General features: G+C 33.9%; 1 protein-coding gene across 5 annotated transcripts in view; it reads right to left on the reverse strand.

Annotated features, from left to right (window-relative positions):
• CARF (calcium responsive transcription factor) overlaps window positions 1-20,631 on the reverse strand; it is a 94,635-nt gene that overhangs the window by 34,545 nt on the left and 39,459 nt on the right. The window contains exons 14-18 of one of the 5 annotated variants that reach the window (XM_082397064.1): window positions 19,559-19,689; window positions 18,802-19,171; window positions 16,621-16,798; window positions 14,275-14,303; window positions 11,792-13,001 (exon numbers count right to left, since the gene is read on the reverse strand). In XM_082397064.1, coding sequence (XP_082253190.1) covers window positions 16,680-16,798; window positions 18,802-19,171; window positions 19,559-19,689 — 620 coding nt within the window. In that variant the 3' untranslated portion in view covers window positions 11,792-13,001; window positions 14,275-14,303; window positions 16,621-16,679. Of the gene's footprint in view, window positions 1-11,791; window positions 13,002-14,274; window positions 16,799-18,801; window positions 19,172-19,558; window positions 19,690-20,631 lie in introns of those variants that run through there. The other 4 variants (XM_082397063.1, XM_082397065.1, XM_082397062.1 and 1 more) reach the window with 4 other exon arrangements.

Genomic DNA, 20,631 nt, shown 5'->3' on the forward strand with positions numbered 1-20,631 from the left:
CAATCTTGAGAAAGAAAAACGAAGCTAGAGGAATCAGACTACCTGACTTCAGACTATACGACAAAGTTACAGTAATCAAGACAGTATGGTACTGGCAAAAAAACAGAAATATAGATCAATGGAACCGGATAGAAAGCCCAGAGATAAACCCACATACATATGGTCACCTTATTTTTGATAAAGGAGGCAAGAATATACAGTGGAGAAAAGAAAGCCTCTTCAATAAGTGGTGCTGGGAAAACTGGACAGCTACATGTAAAAAAATGAAATTACAACACTCCCTAACACCATACACAAAAATAAACTCAAAATGTATTAAAGACCTAAATGTAAGGGCAGACACTATAAAACTCTTAGAGGAAAACATAGGCAGAACACTCTATGACATAAATCACAGCAAGATCCTTTTTGACCCACCTCCTAGAGAAATGGAAATAAAAACAAAAATAAACAATTGGGACCTAATGAAACTTAAAAGCTTTTGCACAGCAAAGGAAACCATAAAGAAGACAAAAAGACAACCCTCAGAATGAAAGAAAATCCTTGCAAATGAAGCAACTGACAAAGGATTAATCTCCAAAATATACAAGCAGTTCATGCAGCTCAATATCAAAAAAGCAAACAACCCAACCCAAAAATGGGCAGAAGACCTAAACAGACATTTCTCCAAAGAAGATATACAGATTGCCAACAACCACATGAAAGGATGCTCAACATCACTAATCATTAAAGAAATGCAAATCAAAACCACAATGAGGTATCACCTCACACTGGTCAGAATGGCCATCATCAAAAAATCTACAAACAATAAATGCTAGAGAGGGTGTGGAGAAAAGGGAACCTTCTTGCACTGTTGGTAGGAATGTAAATTAATACAGCCACTATGGAGAACAGTATGGAGGTTCCTTAAAAAACTAAAAATAGAACTACCATATGACCCAGCAATACCACTACTGGGCATATATCCTGAGAAAACCATAATTCAAAAAGAGAAATTTATCACAATGTTCATTGCAGCACTATTTACAATAGCCAGGACACGGAAGCAACCCAAGTGTCCATCGAAAGATGAATGGATAAAGAAGATGTGGCACATCGGGACTTCCCTGGTGGTGCAATGGTTAAGAATCCGCCTGACAAAGCAGGGGACACGGGTTCGAGCCCTGGTCCAGGAAGATCCCACATGCCGCAGAGCAACTAAGCCCATGCACCACAACTACTGAGCCTGCACTCTAGAGCCTGCGAGCCACAACTACTGAGCCTGCGTGCCACAACTACTGAAGCCCACATGCCTAGAGCCCGTGCTCTGCAACAAGAGAAGCCACCACAATGAGAAGTCCGTGCACCGCAACGAAGAGCAGCCCTCACTTGCTGCAACTAGAGAAACCGCACACGCAGCAATGAAGACCCAATGCAGCCAAAAAAAATTAAAAATAAATAAATTTATATAAAAATAAAGATGTGGCACATATATACAATGGAATATCACTCAGCCATAAAAAGAAACCAAATGGATCTAGAGTCTGTCATACAGAGTGAAGCAAGTCAGAAAGAGAAAAACAAATACCATATGCTAATACACATATATGGAAAACAACAAAAAAATGGTTCTGATGAACCTAGGGGCAGGACAGGAATAAAGACGCAGACGTAGGGAATGGACTTGAGGACATGGGGAGGGGGAAGGGTAAGCTGGGACGAAGTGAGAGAGTAGCCTGACATATATACACTAGAAAATGTAAAATAGATAGCTAGTGGAAGCAGCTGCATAGTACAGGGAGATCAGCTCAGTGCTTTGTGACCACCTAGAGGGGTGCGATAGGGAGGGTGAGAGGGAGGCGCAAGAGGGAGGGGATATGGGGATACCTGATTCACTTTGCTATACAGCAGAAACTAACACAACATTGTAAAGCAATTATACTCCAATAAAGATGGTAAAAGTAAAAGAAAAAAACTCCAGAGATCTGCATTCAACAGAGTACTTACTGATCAGTGCATGAGTATAAGGAAACTACATGAGGCTAGGGAAAAAACAAGCTGCAAGGATTTGAGGGAACAACCCCTGAGGCTCAAAAGGGACAGAAGAGTGCCTGTTCCCACCAGCCAGAGTAGAAAGCCTCATTAATTCAAAAGCACAGTGTAGAGTACTCAGAAGTGTTTTGCCTCGACTGGGACTAAATTAACTCTAGATTAAATGCTGCTCTGTTCCTACATAACAAAGCTTGAAAGCAAGACATTAAAGTTTCCAAAAAACTTAACTGTGTCCTAGAACAAAATTCAAGTGCATTTGTAAGAACAACACTATCCAGAACCCAACAAGGTAAAGTTATGTCTGACACCCAGGCAAAAGTTACCAGGAATGCAAAGAAGCAGGAAAATATATAAAAATAATGAGAAGAAAAATCAGTCAATTGAAACTGCCTCAAAAAAAAAATTTGTTTACAAAGATATTAAAATAGTTTTGTAGCTTCATTCCATATGTTAACCTAGAGGAAAGATGCAAAATATCAAATAGAGACATGGAAGATACAAAAAATTCCCATGTTAAATTTTTAAATATGAAAAATAGAGAGAGCTCTGGACAAGATGGTGGAGTAGAAGGACCTGAGCTCACCCCCTCTCAGGAAAACACCAAAATCACAACTAACTGCTGAAGAACCATTAACAAAAAAGGACTGGAACTTACCAAAAAAAACCTTCTACTTCCAAAGACAAAGAAGAAGCCACAATAAGACTTCCTTAGGCTCTAGTGCTGGGACATCTCAGGCCAAACAACCAAGAGGGTGGGAACACAGCCCCACCCATTAGCAGACAGGCTACTTAAAGTCTTCCTGAGCCCATAGTTGCCTCTAAACACACCCCTTGACACGGCCCTGCCCACTAGAGGGACAAAACTCAGCTCCACCCACCAGTGGGCAGGCACCAGTCCCTCCCACCAGGAAGCCTGCACAAGCCTCTTGGACCAGCCTCACCCACCAAGGGGCAGATACCAGAGGCAAGAGGAACTACAATCCTGCAGCCTGTAGGAATGCAAACACAGAAAATTAGACAAAATGAGAGCACAGGAGTATGTTCCAGATGAAGGAACAAAATAAAACCCCAGAAGAGTAACTAAGTAAAAACAGGCCATCTACCTGCAAAAGAATTCAGAGTAATGATCATAAAGATGATCCAAAAAAAAAAAAAAAAGATGATCCAAGATCTTGGAAAAAGAACAGAGGCACAGACCAAGAGGATACAAGAAATGTTTAACAAAGAGCTAAAAGAGTTAAAGAACAAACAAACAAAGTTGAACAAATAAAATAACTGAAATGAAGAATACACTAGAAGGACTCAAAAGCAGAATAAATGGGGCAGAAAAATGGATAAGTGAGCTGGAAGACAGAATGGTGGAAATCACTGCCGCAGAATAGAATAAAGCAAAAAGAAAAAAAAGAAATGAGGACAGTTTAAGAGACCTCTGGGACAATGTTAAGCAAACCAACATTCCCATTATAGGGGTCCCAGAAGGAGGAGAGAGAGAGAATAAGCCTGAAAAATATTTGAGGAGATAATAGCTGAAAACTTCCCTAACATGGGAAAGGAATAGTCACCCAAGTCCAGGAAGCACAGAGTCCCATACAGGATACAACCAAGGAGGAACACGCCAAGACACATAGTAACAAAATTGACAAAAATTAAAGGCAAAGAGAAAACACTAAAAGCAACAGAGAAAAGCAACAAATACCAGGGAATCCCCACAAGGTTATTAGCTGATTTTTCAGCAGAAACTTTGCAGCCCAGAGGGGAGTGGCACAACATGAAAGTGATGAAACGGAAAAACCTACAACCAAGAATACTCTACCCAGCAAGGCTCTCATTCAGATTTCATGGAGAAATCAAAACCTGTTTACAAACAAGCAAAAGCTAAGAGAATTCAGCACCACCAAACCAGCTTTATAACAAATGCTAAAGGAACTCCTCTAGGTGGAAAAGGCCACAACTAGAAACAAGAAAATTATGAATGGGAAAGCTCACCAGTACAGGCAAACGTACAGTAAAGGTAGGAGATCATCCACACACAAATATGATATCAAAACAAGCAATTGTGAAAAGAGGGAAGTACAAACGCAGGATATTGGAAATGCATTTGAAATTAAGAGACCAGCAACTTAAAACAATCTAGTGTATATATATATAATATATATGTTATATATTTATATATAATTTATATATTGATTTGCTATATCAAAACCTCATGGTAACTGCAAACCAAAAATCTACAATGGATATACACACAAAAAAGAAAGAGAAATACAAACACAACACTAAATATAGTCATCAAATCACAAGAGAATATAAGAGGAAGGGAAGAAAAAAGACCTACAAGAACAATTCCTAAGCAGTTAACAAAATGGCAATAAGAACATATATATTGGTAATTACCTTAAATGTAAATGGATTAAGTGCTCTAATCAAAAGACACAGACTGGCTGAATGGCTTCAAAAACAAAACCCATATATATGCTGTCTAAAAGAGACCCACTTCAGATCTAAAGACACATACAGACTGAAAATGAGGGGATGGAAAAATGTATTCCATGCAAATGGAAATCAAAAGAAAGCTGAAGTAGCAATACTCGTATTAGACAAAACAGACTTTAAAATAAAGACTGTTACAAAAGACAAAGAAGGACACTACATAATGATCAAGGGATCAATCCAAGAAAAAGATATAACAGTTGTAAATATATATGCTCCCAACATAGGAGCACCTCAATATATAAGGCAAATGCTAACATCCAGAAAAGGAGATATCAACAGTAACACAATAATAGTGGGGGACTTAAAAACCCCACTTAACATCAATGGACAGATCATCCAGACTGAAAATCAACAAGGAAACACAGGTCATAAATGACACATTAGATCTGATGGACTTAATTGATATATATAGAGCATTCCATCTGAAAGCAGCAGAATACACATTCTTTTCAAGAGCATATGGAACATTCTACAGGATAATTCACAGGCTGGGCCATAAAGCAAGCCTCAATAAATTTAAGGAAATTAAAATCATATCAAGCATCTTTTCCACTACAACGCTATGACAATAGAAATCAACTATAACAAAAAAAATGTAAAAAACCACAAACACAGTATGCTATTAAACAACCAACAGATACTGAAGAAATCAAAGAGGAAATCAAAAAATACCTAGAGACAAATGAAGATGAAAACATGATGCTCTAAAACTTATGGGATGCAGCAAAAGCATTTCTAAGAGAGAAAATTTCTGGCAATACAATCTCACCTCAGGAAACAAGAAAAATCCCAAATAAACAACCTAACCTTACACCTCAAACAATTAGAGAAAGAAGAACAAACAAAACCCAAAGTTAGCAAAAGGAAAGAAATCATAAAGACCAGAGCATAAATAAATAAAATAAAGATGAAGAAAACAATAGAAAAGGCTGATGAAACTGAAAGCTGGTTCTTTGAAAAGATAAACAAAATTGATAAACCTTTAGCCAGACTCATCAAGAAAAGGAGAGGGCTGAGATCAATAAAATTAGAAATGAAAAAGGAGAAATTACAATGGACACCACAGAAATACAAAGGATCATAAGAGACTACTAAAAGCAGCTATATGCCAATAAAATGTACTACCTAGAAGAAATGCACAAATTCTTAGAAAGGTACACTCTCCCAAAACTGAACTAGGAAGAAATAGAAAATATGAACAGACAAATCACAAGTACTGAACTTGAAACTATGATTAAAATACTCCCCACAAACAAAAGGACAGGATCAGATGGCTTCACAGGGAAATTCTATCAAACATTCAGAGAAGAGTTTAACACCTATCCTTCTGAAACTATTCCAAAAACTTGCAGGGGAAGGAACACTCCCAAACCCATTCTATGAAGCCACCATCACCCTGATACCAAAACCAGACAAAGATACCACAAAAAAAGAAAATTACAGGCCAATATCACTGAAGAACACAGACGCAAAAATCCTTAAAAAAAATACTGGCATACTGAATCCACCAATACATTAAAAGCATCATACACCATGATCAAGTGGGATTTATCCCAGGAATGCAAGGATTTTTCAATATCCACAAATCGATCAGTGTGATACACCACATTAACAAAACTCAAGAATAAAAACCATATGATCATTTCGATAGATGCAGAAAAAGCTTTTGACAAATTCAACACCCATTTATGATAAAAACTCTCCAGAAAGTGGGTATAGAGGGAACCTACCTCAACATAATAAAGGTCATATATGACAAACCCACAGCTGACAGTATACTCAATAGTGAAAAGCTGAAAGCATTTCCTCCAAGATCAGGTATAAGACAAGGATATCCACTCTCGCCACTTTTATTCAACATAGTTTTGGAAGTCCTAGCCATGGCAATCAGAGAAGACAAAGAAATAAAAAGGAATCCAAATTGGAAAAGAAGAAGTAAAACTGTCACTGTTGCAGATGACATGATACTATACATAGAAAATCCTAAGGATGCCACCAGAAAACTAGTAGAGCTCATCGATGAATTCGGTAGAGTTGCAGGATACAAAATTAATACACAGAAATCTCTTGCATTTCTATACACTAACAACAAAAGATCAGAAAGAGAAACTAAGGAAGCAATCCCATTTCCATCACATCAAAAAGAATAAAATACCTAGGAATGAACCTACCTAAGGAGGCAAAAGACCTGTACTCCAAAACCTATAAGACGCTGATGAAAGAAATTGAAGATGACACAAACAGATGGAAAGATATAGCATGTTCTTGGCTTAAAAGAATCAGTATTGTCAAAATGACTATACTACACAAGGTAATGTACAGATTCAATGCAATTTTTATCAAATTACCAAGGGCATTTTTTGCAGAGAACAAAAGTCTTAAAATTTGTACAGAAACACAAAAGACCCTGAACAGCCAAAGCAATCTTGAGAAAGAAAAACGAAGCTAGAGGAATCAGGCTCCCTGACTTCAGACTATACTATAAATCTACAGTAATCAAAACAGTATGGTACTGGCACAAAAACAGACTTAGAGATCAATGGAACAGGATAGAAAGCCCAGAAATAAACCCACGCACCTATGGTCAATTAATCTACGACAAAGGAGGCAAGAATATACAATGGAGAAAAGACAGTCTCTTCAATAAGTGGTGCTGAGAAAACTGGACAGCTACATGTAAAAGAATGAAATTAGAACATTCTCTAACACCATAAAATCAATTCAAAATGGATTAAAGACGTAAATGTAAGACTGGATACTATAAAACTCTTAGAGGAAAATGTCGGCAGAACACTCTTTGACATAAATTGCAGCAATATCTTTTTGGACTCATCTCCTAGAGTAATGAAAATAAAACAAAAACTAATAAATGTCACCTAATTAAACTCAAAAGCTTTTGCACAACAAAGGAAACCATAAACAAAACAAAAAGACAACAAAAAGAATGGGAGAAAATATTTGCAAATGATGCAACTGACAAGGGATTAATCCCCAAAATATACAAACAGCTCATGCAGCTCAATACCAAAAAAACAAACAACCGAATCAAAAAATGGGCAGAAGATCTAAACAGACATTTCTCCATAGAAGACATACAGATGGCCAAGAGGCACATGAAAAGATGCTCAACATCACTAATTATTAGAAAAATGCAAATCAAAACTACTATGAGAGGTGTGAGTACATCCTCACACCAGTCAGAATGGCCATCATTAAAAAGTCTATAAACAAAAAATGCTGGAGAGGGTGTGGAGAAAAAGGAACTCTCCTACACTGTTGGTGGGAATGTAAATCGGTACAGACACTATGGAGAACAGTATGGACGTTCCTTAAGAAACTAAAATTAGAGCTACCATATGATCCAGCAATCCCACTCCTGGGCATGTATCTGGAGAAAACCATAATTCAAAAAGATACACGCACCCCAATGTTCACTGCAGCTCTATTTACAATAGCCAAGGCATGAAAGTAACCTAAATGTCCATCTACAGATAAATGGATAAAGAAGATGTGGTACATATATACAATGGAATATTACTCAGCCATAAAAAAAGAATGAAATAATGTCATTTGCAGCAACATGGATGGATCTAGAGATTATCATATTAAGTGAAGTAAGTCACACAGAGAATCTAAAAAATGAATTTAAATTGAATCCAAAAGAATGATACAAATGAACTTATTTACAAAACAGAAACAAACTCACAGACTTAGAAAACAAACTTATGGTTACCAAAGGGGAAAGGCGGGTGGGAGGGATAAATTAGGAAGTTGAGATTAACATATACACACTACAATATATAAAATAGATAATCAACAAGAACCTATTGTATAGCACTCAATTAGCACTCAATACTCTGTAACAACCTATATGGGAAACAGAATCTGAAAAAGAATAGATATATGTATTTGCATAACTAAATCACTTTGCTATACACCTGAAACTAATAAAACATTGTAAATCAACCATACTCCAATACAAAATAAAAATTAAAAAAACAAGCAAACTACAATGTCTTTGTTGAGAAATACACTAGGTCATTAATTACCAAGTTTTATTAAAAATCAGCCAATAACTCAATAATTTGGCATTAACAAACAGATTAGACACTTCAGAAGATCAGTGACAGTGAATTTGAAGACAGAGCAAAATGAAATATACAACATGAACACAGATAGAAAAAAAGAATGAAAAAAATTAAAATGAGATATGGGATAACATCAAGCAGCCATATATATATATATATATATATATATTTGGAATACCTGATAGAGAGTAATGAAGGAAGACAAAGTTTTTTAAGGAAAAAAATGGTTGAAAAATTTCCCAATTTGATTAAAACTATAGATTCAAGAAGATCAAGAAACCCAAATACAAGAAATGTAAAGAAAACTACATCAAGGAATATCATAATGAAGTTGCTGAAAACCAGTGATAAAAATAAAATATTAAAATCAGCCAAAGAAAAGAAAGACACATATTAAAGAACAAAGATTAAAATGATAGCAGATTTCTCACTGGAAACACAGTGGAGCAGCAATTTTAAAATAAAGGAAAAAACTATTAACTTGGAATTCTTTATCCAGGGAAAATATCATTCAAAAATGAAGGCAAAATAAAGGCTTTTTCAGACTGATAAGTCTGAAAAATTCATATGCAACAGATCTACCAGAAAGAAATGTTAAAGGAAGTTCCATTTAAAGGAATGTTAAAGGAAGTAAAAGGAAAAATGACTCCAAATGGAAATATGGATCTACACAAGGGAATGAAGAACAATGAAAGTAATAATTATGTGGGTAAATATAAAGATTTTTAATTATTTAAATCTCTTTATAAGATAACTGATTATTTAAGGTGTAAATAATAACAGTATACTGTGGGGCTGATAAGGTATATGGAAATAAATGTATGACAACAATAGCACAAAGAGGAGAAGGGAAAAAATGGAAGTATACTATTTTAAGAGTCTTACACTGTATGTGAAATGGTGGAATAGTACTTGAAGTTACACGGTGATAGTTAAAGATGTACAGTATAAGCACTAAAGCAATCATTCAAATAATGAGAGTTACTGCTAATAAGTCAATAAAAGAGGTAAAACTGAATCATAAAAAGTTCAACTGCACCAAAAGAAGGCATACAAAAAAGAAAAAGGGAACAAAGTGTAGATGGGACAAATAGAAAGCAAATAGCAAGATGGAAGACTTAAACCCAACCATATCAATAATAACATTAAATGTAACTGAAACCCAACAATAAATAAAACAGGATAAGGCATCCTGATGAATGAGTATGATCTATTCCAGGAATGCAAGTATACAAGGTTGTTCTGTCCTTTGAAATTCAAAGTCTCCCACCATATTGAGAAACTGAAAAAAGAAAAACCAAATAACCATCTCAATATATCCAGAAAGAGCACTCAATAAAATCAAATATCCGTTCTTAATAAAAACTCTCAGCAAGCTAAGAACATAAGGAATCTCACTCAATTTAATAAAGGACTTATGCAAAAATCACGGTTAACATCACGCTTAAAGGTGAAAGATCAGAAACAAAGCAAGGATGTCCACTCTAGTCACTTCCAATCAAAATTGTACTTTAGGTTCTAGCCAGTGTAATAGTTAAGAAAAAGAAATAAAAGGTATCCAGATTGGAAAGGGAGATATAAAACAGCATGATTGTCTATGTAGAAAATCTGATAGAATCTACCAAAGAGCTATTAGAACTAATATATGAGTTTAGTAAGGTTGCAACATATAAGGTCCATATAAAAAATCAATTGTATTTCTATATACTAACGCAAAAATCAGATGTTGAAATTAAAAATAATACTATTTATAACGTCTTAGTGATAAATCTGACAAAAGACATGAGACTTCTACACTGAAAACTCTAATACATTGCAGAGAAAAATTAAAGAGTCAATATTAAAATTTCAATTACCCCCAAATTGATCTATATATTCTACATAATTCTATCAGGTTTTTTGTTTGTTTTTTAAGAAATTGACAAGGTGATTCTAAAATTCACATGAAAAAACAAAGGACTTTAGAATAGCCAAAACAAAGTTGAAAAAGAAGAGTAAGATTCAAGGACTTACACTACCTTACTTTAAGACTTATTATAAAGCTACAGTAACCAGGACAGTGTATAAAGCTACAGTAACCAAGACAGTGTGATATTCAGTATCAAGATAGAACAGAGTTGTTCAATCCCAGTACTGCTCACATTTTAGGCCAGATAATTTTTCATTGTGGGAGCTGTCCTATGTACTGTACGATGCTGAGCAGCATTTCTGGCTTCTATCTACCAGAAACCAGTGGTATCTCCCCTGTTCTGACAACTAAAATTGTCTCTAAACTTTGCCAAATGTACCCTGGAGGCAAAACTGCCCCAGTTGAGACCACTGAGATAGACGACAGATCAATGGAAGAGAACAGAGTCCAGAAACTGACCCACATATATGTGATGAATGGATTTTTCATCAACGGTATAAATTCAATTCAATGGAGAAAGTATAAGTTCTTTCAAAAAATGATGCTGGAACAAACGGATATTCATATGCCAAAAACAGTTAATCTATGCCTTGCCCTATGTACACAAAAATTAATTCAAAATGGATCATGGATCTAAATGTAAACCTAAAGTTATAAAACTTGCAGAAGAAAACAAGAAAACCTTGGGCTAGGCAAAGATCTCTTTGATACAACATGAAAATAGCATCCTTAAAGAAAAAAAAGATAAATTAGATGTTATCAAAATTAAGAACTTCTGTCCTTTGAAAGATTCTGAGAGTGAAAAGATAAGCTACAGATCAGGTGAAAATATTTGTAAATCACATTTCTAATACTTGTATCTAGAATATACTTTTTAAACCTCTATAATGAGAAAACAACAATTAAATTTAAAAATAGGTGAAAGATTCAAACAGACACTTAAAGAAGAAATACAGATGGCAAATGAAACATGAAAAGATGCTCAACAATACTGGTTATTAGAGAAATGGAAATTAAAACCACAATGAGCTACTACTACACACCTATTATAATGCCTAAAATTTAAAAGCCTGTCCATACCAAGTGTTGCCTATAATATAGAGCACCTGGAACTCTCATACACTGCTGACTGGAATGTAAAATGGTACAATCACTTTGGAAGATCATTTGAGAGTTTCTTAAAAAGTTAAATTTATACCTACCATATGACCCAACCATTCTACTCCTATATTTACCCAAGAGAAATGAAAGCGTATGTCCATACAAAGACTTACACAAATGTTCATAGCAGCTTTATTTGTAATAGCCAAGAAATATAAACAACCTAATGTCCATCAAAAGCTGAATGGATAAACAAATTATGGTATATTCATACAATGGACTACTCAACAGTAAAAAGGAATGAACTATTCATATATCTTGTGACAGAGATGAATATCAGAATAACTATGCTGAGTGACCAAAGTCAGATTTTAAAAAGGCTCATACTATATGATTTCATTTTTATAAAATTGTAGACATAATAAATTGACCTCTAGTGACAGAAAGCAGTTCAGTAGTTGTTTTGGGATGGTGGGGTAAGGGTGGAGGCAGGAAGAAGTGGGAATGGATTACAAAGGGGCACCAGGAATCTTCTGGGGGTGATAGATATGTTCATTATTTGACTGTGGTGATGGTTTCATACACATATACATACATCAAAACTTACCAAATTGTATACTATAAATATGTGCAGTTTATTTTATGTCAATTATATACTTAAATAGAGATATTTAAAAATTAAAACTCTGCTGGTATCTAACTCCCATTCTCTCCTCTGGTTTTAGAATTCTTTTGTTAATTGAGATATAATTGACATATAACATTTAAGGTGTACAATGTATTAACTGGGTAATTTATATATTGCAATACGATTACCACTGTAGCTTTAGCTAACACCTCTATCATGTCACATAATTATTATTTCTTTTTTGTAGTGAGAACAATTAAGATCTAGTCTCTGAGCAACTTTGATGTTTATAATACAGTGTTGTTGACTATAATCAGCATGCAGTACATCAGATCTCCAGGAATTATGTATCCACTAGTTGCAAGTTTGCACCATTAAGCAACATCTCCCCTGCACTCTTACACCCATATCACATTCTCAAAGGTTTTCCATATTAATCATACAGTTTATTTTTCTCATGAATCAATTTCTCATGAATCAAATGCGATTTTTTAAAAATTCTGAGTTTATTCCTTAAGTTTTAAGAATTCAGTCGACAATGAATATTATATTATTCAACAACAGAATTCATAGCTAACATGTATGTGGCAAAAGTATACTAGGCTTTGCCATTACCATTATGTTAAATGAGTAGAATTACAGATATTTAGATAAAAATAATACACCATTTAAGATGTCTAAAGCCTAATCAGTTGATGGGGAAGAGACGATGCAGTCCCCCTCTGGAGAGAGAGTAAGATATTCTATGGTCCTGAAAAATAGGTAGAGTGGAATAAAGGAAAAAAAAAAAAGCAAAGAGGGAAAAAATTAATGATTTTGTGACTTTCAAAAGTATGTGACTTTTTAAATCACATACTCCTGTCACTACTCCAAAAATATAAAACTGTACTTGAAGATGTTATAATGCCAAAATGTGTGTGGGGGGGGGGAAGAATTACTTACACCCTATTAAATGCATTGTTTTAAAATGTTGATAGTTGGCTGAATTGAGAGCACTGAATGCATATATATCCCCAAACATAATGATAACAGGAGTTACTGGTAGTTATGCTTAAAAACATTCAGGTTCCAAATTGAACATAAATCTCTAGCCAAAATTCTCAGGTACTAATGTGTTTATTCAGCATCTTCAAGATGAACAAAATTACCACTACACTCAGGAAGAGTATAAAGAGGAAACTAACAAGCTTAAGAAAAAAGTAACACAGGATTTTTTAATGAAAAAAATTACATTATAACAAGGACAGTAAACATTAAGTTACTATATATATATATATATATACACACACACACACATATATACACACATTATTTAATTTTTTTAAAAACCTGGTACAAAATTAAACTGCATCTTTCTCATATTCACATGATTAGGTATGTATTTTGACAGGATATAAAGATGAAACACAAGCTGGTAGGCCTCAAGATTAGAAACTCTAATGCAGGACCATATCACCAAGACTATTTTCTATCAGTTTTGTGACTTTTAGAAAACATTTACCTTGTATAAAACATAAAAGCTTTTTCTTTTAGTATGTTAACTGCTTACACAGAAAATCAATATTGAGGGAAAGACCCACCATGCCTGTGTTTATCTATAATTCACTGTAGTATATATAATGTTCACTTGGAAACTTAGTTATAATGATAAGTACAATAAAGAAACAAGCTCAGCTGTAATTATGAATTCTAACTGCTTATTTTGAAAATCCAACTTTCTACTACAGATATTACACCTTGTGATACATGAGACAAAAGAACATATGTCAAACTTTGCTGCAGAGCTGTTAGGAGAATGCCAAATACAGATACTGAAAACTTTATGTGCTGTATTTAATACCCCGTGCATTTTAAAATTAACTGAATATTTTAAAAATGTAAACATACTTTTAAAAAAGCAATGCTAAGCACCTTTAAAATACAATACCGATATAATGTGACTGAACATGCATTTGGAGGACAAATTAATTTTTTAAAATTAATTTAGAAACCATTTTTAAAGAGCTACTCATTAAAATACTTACATGAAAATATTGATAGTTCCAGTTCCTACCTAAAAACCAAAAGAGTATACAATTAGGGACTTAAACCTTCATGCTCTCTTTTTTTTCTTTTTGTTTGTGGGGAAGATTCACTGCAACTTTCTGTCCTCATAAAAAAAAATATCAGAAGAGACATTCACATAGAATTAAGTGAGAAATGTTTTTAAACTATGTTTTGTTCTTGATCAAGTGCCAAAGTCTGGATCCTCTGACATCTCTCATCCTTCTAGGTAACTGACTAGAGTTTGTATCTTAACAAGCATTTCTCCTTAGCAACTCAACATCAAAAAGCAAGGAATGTCTCCAAAGGAATATAGTTCAATAAACTATAATAAACTATTGTCATTAATGAAAGTTGAAGATCTATTATTTAAAATCTTGAAAAAAGTTTCCACAAAAACTAGAAATAACAAATGAAATGAATATTACCCACAATGCAACACTAAACTATAAATTAATTTGGACTTATACCCTTTAAGTACACACAGACTAAGAGCAAACTGGGCTTGAGGTAACTAAGAGTTGTGTTTAACTTAGCATAACATAGATTTGGCAGCCTGCCTCTATAAATGCTGACATCAAGTATTTTCAATTCTTAGGAAAAATAAAAGCAATTCTTATTAAAAAATTATGTATGTAACTGAATATTAACTTTGCATTAAATAGAGGTACAAATAAATTTTATGTTAAATAGGGTATAAATATAAAGAGCAAGGAATTTTATAATTCCATCTGCTTCTAACATAACAGTGCTTTATACTTAGATACATGTTGTGTACCTGAAACAATTAAAGTGAATTAAGAATGGGAGATTGGACTTAGAAAAGCCAAAAAGACTCATATTTATATAAAGTATTAAGGTTAAATTTCATATTCTGCATGCTTTGATATTAAACATTAATATCCACTGGAAATGCTTATCACTTTTAAATAAAAATTTAAATATACCCACAAATGATCTCTGGGGGAAAAAAAGGCTTTAGGTTGATTTCTTGACAGCTATAATTGACATTTCCAGTTTGCCAGCCTTATAGAAACCAGTAGCTTATAATGAATATACTGATTAGTACTTATTCAGAATTTGAAGTAAATATACTTACAAAAAGACTCATATTCATGTAAAGTATTAAGGCTGAATATCATATTATATTCTGCATGCTTTGAATATTAAACATTAATATCCATTTGAAATTCTTATTTTTAAATAAAAATTTAAATAAACCCACATATAGTCTCTAGGGGGAAAAAAAGCCTTTAGGTGATTTCTTGACAGTTATAATTGACATTTCTAGGTTACCAACCTTCTGGAAAAGAGAAGCTTATAATGAATATACTGATTAGTACTTATTCAGTATTTGAAGTAAATATGCTTATTCAACAAGCAAATGTAACACACCAGTTGTTTTAAAGTTTTAAATATGAATTAAATTTTCAACTATAAATCTTTACCTTTAAATACTATAAATTCTAATACCATCAATTCATTAAGAACTCTGGCACAGAAAAATAAATACAACTCAAATTCTTTTCTAACCAGAGCTGAATCTTCAATACAAAATAGGAAAAAAAAAAAAATCTTTTGCTGATATCAAAAAGTTCCCCTAATTATCTGTTAACACCAGGGAATTCTATTATTCTTTCTGAATTCTCTCAATTTCTACATTTTTCAACCCATAAGTAGTATTTTAACTACACTACTGTATAAATCCATGCAAAATACATTTATTTCTCTTGCTTATCTGATTCAAGTTAAAACTCTCAGTACTTACCAAGACACTGTAAATTTCTACTAGATGACCATTGGTATACTACTGGTTTGTAGTTATAAGTATAAAAATTAGAATGGAAGAAGCTAAAATGCAACTATATAGTTTTCACAGATGTGAATGTTTGGCTTCATGTTATGATGTAAAATCTGTTGTTTTTCTTTCCAAATGAGACAGACCTCAGATATTCTCTCATCTGCCAATTTAAAAAATTTTTTCACAACTTTAAAGAGGGAATAACTCTTTCAGAACTCAAAAAAATTCATCACACACACACACACACACAAACTCACATACTTTTTTTGTTGTTCTTTTTGAAGAACCAAAATTAGATATTTCCAGAGGATGAATTAGATAAGTGGATAAGTTCAGATGACCTTTTGAAATACTGGTCTTATCAGATAATCAAAAAGCATAAGAATTATACAAAATAAGAGGAATAAAATATCTCTTAAGGTAAAAATAGGGAGTTAGCAACAAATATGTCAGTTTTAAATTAAAGCTGCTCATTAAACCAGTCTTCAGTCCACTTATCACAACGCTGCGCTTTGATAATATTCACCTTCTTTTTTATGACATCAGAAGTCACCAGAGTTGTAAATTCTGAAAAGCTTCAATAATTTATGTAGCAGACAATTTCTTACAGTCCAAATTTTTTTTTGCTTCCATAGATAATGCTGGTTCTTTGGGTTCTTGCTTAACTTGGTTCACAGAAATGGTACCTTCTGGACTTTCTTCAACTTTAAAACCGAACATAAAAGAAAAACCCTAAGGGTTAATATAATTTATAACACTGGAATCTTTAGAATTATATGAATTTAGAAGGCAAAAAAAAAAAACAGTAGTTTGGAAAAAGAATCAAGTAATTTAGAAAATCAGTTGGTGTATTTGAGAACTCAGTGCTTCTGACATCTTAACAGTCATTCATATTAAATTCCTTCAGTACGGAAAAAAAAGAGACCAAGAAAACTGCAAAGTTATTCTCTTCAAAAGATTCTCTGACCAAAAATCAGTCCATAATTTGATAAAATTATGAGGAATATCTCATATTTAAACTCGACTGTCTTTAAAAATATGTGTGACTAAAAGTCAGGAAGCCTCTCATTATTTGAAAATCACTTTTTTTTACAAACACCAAACATATACTACAAATCCACTGATGTGTTACCATTCTCATATGGTCTCCATACTCACTCAATGTTCTCTCCCTAAAGAAACCGCACTACTTAAGTACTTCAGAAAAAATATGCAACATCTTAAACGATAGCTCTGACTTAGCTGCACGAGCTATGTGTTTGCTTATGGGAAATCTTTCAGAATGTACTACCATTCTGATTTCAAAGTACCTATGACCAAATTAATGTAAATGTAGCAAACCAGCAACACTACTGTGATCTGGCAGGTGGGATACCTAAGATAAAATCTTTCTCTCTCTTTCTCAGGAATATCAGTTTTTCAGTTGCTATGGGGAACCAAGGTTAAGGGGACTATACTTGCTCAGAAAAGTGTGTTGAACACACCTAATTCTTGTCACATACAGGTGTGTTAGTTTAGCCTATACCATATCGAGAAAACCAGTAGAGGATGGATTTGAGTGATCCTGAGAATCCATATTTAGGTGAAGTAGTCCCTAAAATCATGATCTAACTTGATAGATCATGCAAGTTCAGATCCAAAGAGGGTCTCCTTTAAGGCAATCTGAATTAGAGCTCCCAGAAAACCTTGGCACAATGGAGGGAGGAGAGATCTTAGAACTGGAAGAAGCTTTGGAGGCAGACAGATCCGGGTTTAAATGCCCTCTCTGTCACTTACTACATGTGATTTTTAGGCAATTACTTAACCTCCCAGAGCCTTGGTCTCCCCATCTGCAGAATGGGGACACTACTAGCTATTTCATGGAGTAGTTGTGAGGATCAGTGCATGTATATTCCTTTTCTCTCTCTTCTCCTAAAGTTCCTAAAGACAACTGCCACAGCCCTCTGGATAAATTTTCTTGAAAGTATGCTTCCTATAAATTTAAAAGACAATGATTTTTTTCTGGAAGGCACTATCTCACACATGCAGGGAAAAATATATGGTCTAAGGATAATTTCTATGAAGACTTTTGTTCTTCAAAGCAAACTGCAAATCTATTCCCACAAAAATGCCCAATCCAGAGCAATTTGTGCGAAAAGAAGTGACATAGGTCAAGTAGCAGTTAACAGAGTTTATTACTATGCTGACTGCGTTCATTCCAAAGTGAAGGCAACAAAGTCTTGGATTAAAACCAAGTCCCCAAGTCTTACTAGTTCCCTTTCAATTTCTATAGAACTCAACATTTAAGTTATAACTCAAAATCTTCCTTTTAACCTTTATATCTGCCAACTTCATCCCATTTTTCTTTGTGTGTGTGTATCAGTTTTTCCATAATAACCTTTACACTAAATAGTTTTCCTTTTAGAGTTTCTCTAATTGTTTTCCATGCATTCAAAAATGACCTTCCTGATTTCACATCACCACAGACTTTCCACATAAAACTAGGTAACTAGTGAATGAATAATTCTGATAAAGAAAAACATTAAAAAGTTTAAAAGTTATTAAACTCATGCTCACCAAATTTCTTCCCTTTTTCTCCTGGTTTTACTTGATTTATTTATATATTATAAACCCACTGAGTAGAAATGACAGTTTTTTTTTCTCTAGTGTAATAGTGATGATAGTCCATAAAGGTTAAAAAAAATAAAATCATATGATTTTAACTTACTAAGAGCTGGGTGGCTGTCTATAATCTGTATTGGAATGGTCTGCACATTTCCCAGCAGAATCCGATGAACATTCCCTTCCAGATTCTCTGTATCCTCAACATCTCCAACTTCCACCAGCTGATCAACTGCAACCAGATTTTGATCTGGTCCTGGAAGGTTACCCATGGTAGAGGAAATACTATTGTTTTGGGTTAGGCATGTATCTGTTTGAAGGCAATGAGTTTGACCAAGCAGTAGAGAATTATTATTCATTACAGCACTTCCTATTGAATCCAGAAGTCTTGAAGGACTGGAGGAGGGGTGATTATTTACTGATATCAGAGCTGGTGATCCATCAGAAGAAGTGAATCTTGGTTGCAACTGCAAACCCTTTTGAACCAAAAAGAGTTACATCAAAATGTTTGAATTTACTATGTATGTTTTTCTTATCGAATATATTACTCCTTTGACACAAAATTGGAATAAAAGCTAAGAGGATAGTTACTAACAAATATTAAGTGAGAACAGAAGCGAGAACCAAAGGAAAATTAGTACGACTAATTTTATCGCATGCATAGTCAATTCAAACTTTTTCAAAACATATTGTTTAAATTATCATCTTAAATCAAGACACAAAAAGGTCAGAAAATTAATGATGAAAACATCTTTGATCATCTTTATAATTCTATAACACTTCTGTTAAATCCCTAAGAAAAGAGGGAAGATTGAGGAAGAACGATAAGGGCCCCAAATTTGGCTATTACACTGGATACTTACCTGTAGTTGTGTGAATATTTTTGGCTGAAATGAAGAAAGTGAGGACAGCAAGTGCGCTGGCTCTGGAGACAAAGAACTCCTTGTCTGATTTGTTTCCACTTTGCTGGAAATTGCTTCTCCTTGTGAATTTCCTAAATTATATAAAAAATAAACTATTAAAGTAATTTTTATGGCTTCTAGGATATACTTTATTACAATCCTTACTATCAGAAATGGAATAGGAAATAAGGTCAAAGGTTTGAAAAGGACTTTAGGAAGTTATCTAGTCTACTATTTCCAGAACCTGGTAGATCATCAGAATCACTAAACTTTAAAAAAATAAGTTCCTAGATTCAACCTCCAGTAATTTTAATTCAGTATATCTAGGAAGGGATGTAAGAAGCTTATTTTTTTCCTTAAAAGATTCTATACCTGTAGTTCTAATCTAGTCCATTTTTTTCATGCTATAATGCTGGACCTAAGCTTCTCCAGATGTGGAACACCTATTGAATATCTCAGTTACAAAGACCAAACTTAATTCATCTTTGATAGCCCTAGTGCCTAGGACAATGCCTGGCATAAAGCAGGTCTTCAATAATAATAGTACTAAATTTCTTTCAATGACTCATATTTGAATAAATGAAGAAGAATAAAAATTTTTCTTTTCTAAATAAATATCTCAATTTTTAAAGTAATTGCCCTTAGGGAATTTGAGTCCTCATGTAATTCTTATAGTTAACCCAAATGTATTTATCTCTTTAAGGTAATCAAAAACCAATTAAAACCAATCATCAACAACTATTTATTGCTTCCATACCGCATATCGCACCCGTGTAACCGAGTAATTTGAAAAAATGGTGCTGGTGTCAGACAAGGATGGATTTAAGTGCTGGCTTTTCTCTGTAGCCTTCAACATTCTATTTAACGCAGTTTCTAAACTTCAGTCTCCTCATGTGTAAAATCAGGATAATAAGAGAATTTTCCTCAAAGGATTAACAGTACCCTCACATTTCTTGGCTGCTTCATTTCTAATTGTCCCACCTCACTATGCTGCAGTTACCCGCTACTATGATTATACCTGGGACTATTCCACA

This window comes from Balaenoptera borealis (assembly GCF_965194805.1).
Source record: "Balaenoptera borealis genome assembly, chromosome: 6".
Lineage (NCBI taxonomy): Eukaryota > Metazoa > Chordata > Mammalia > Artiodactyla > Balaenopteridae > Balaenoptera > Balaenoptera borealis.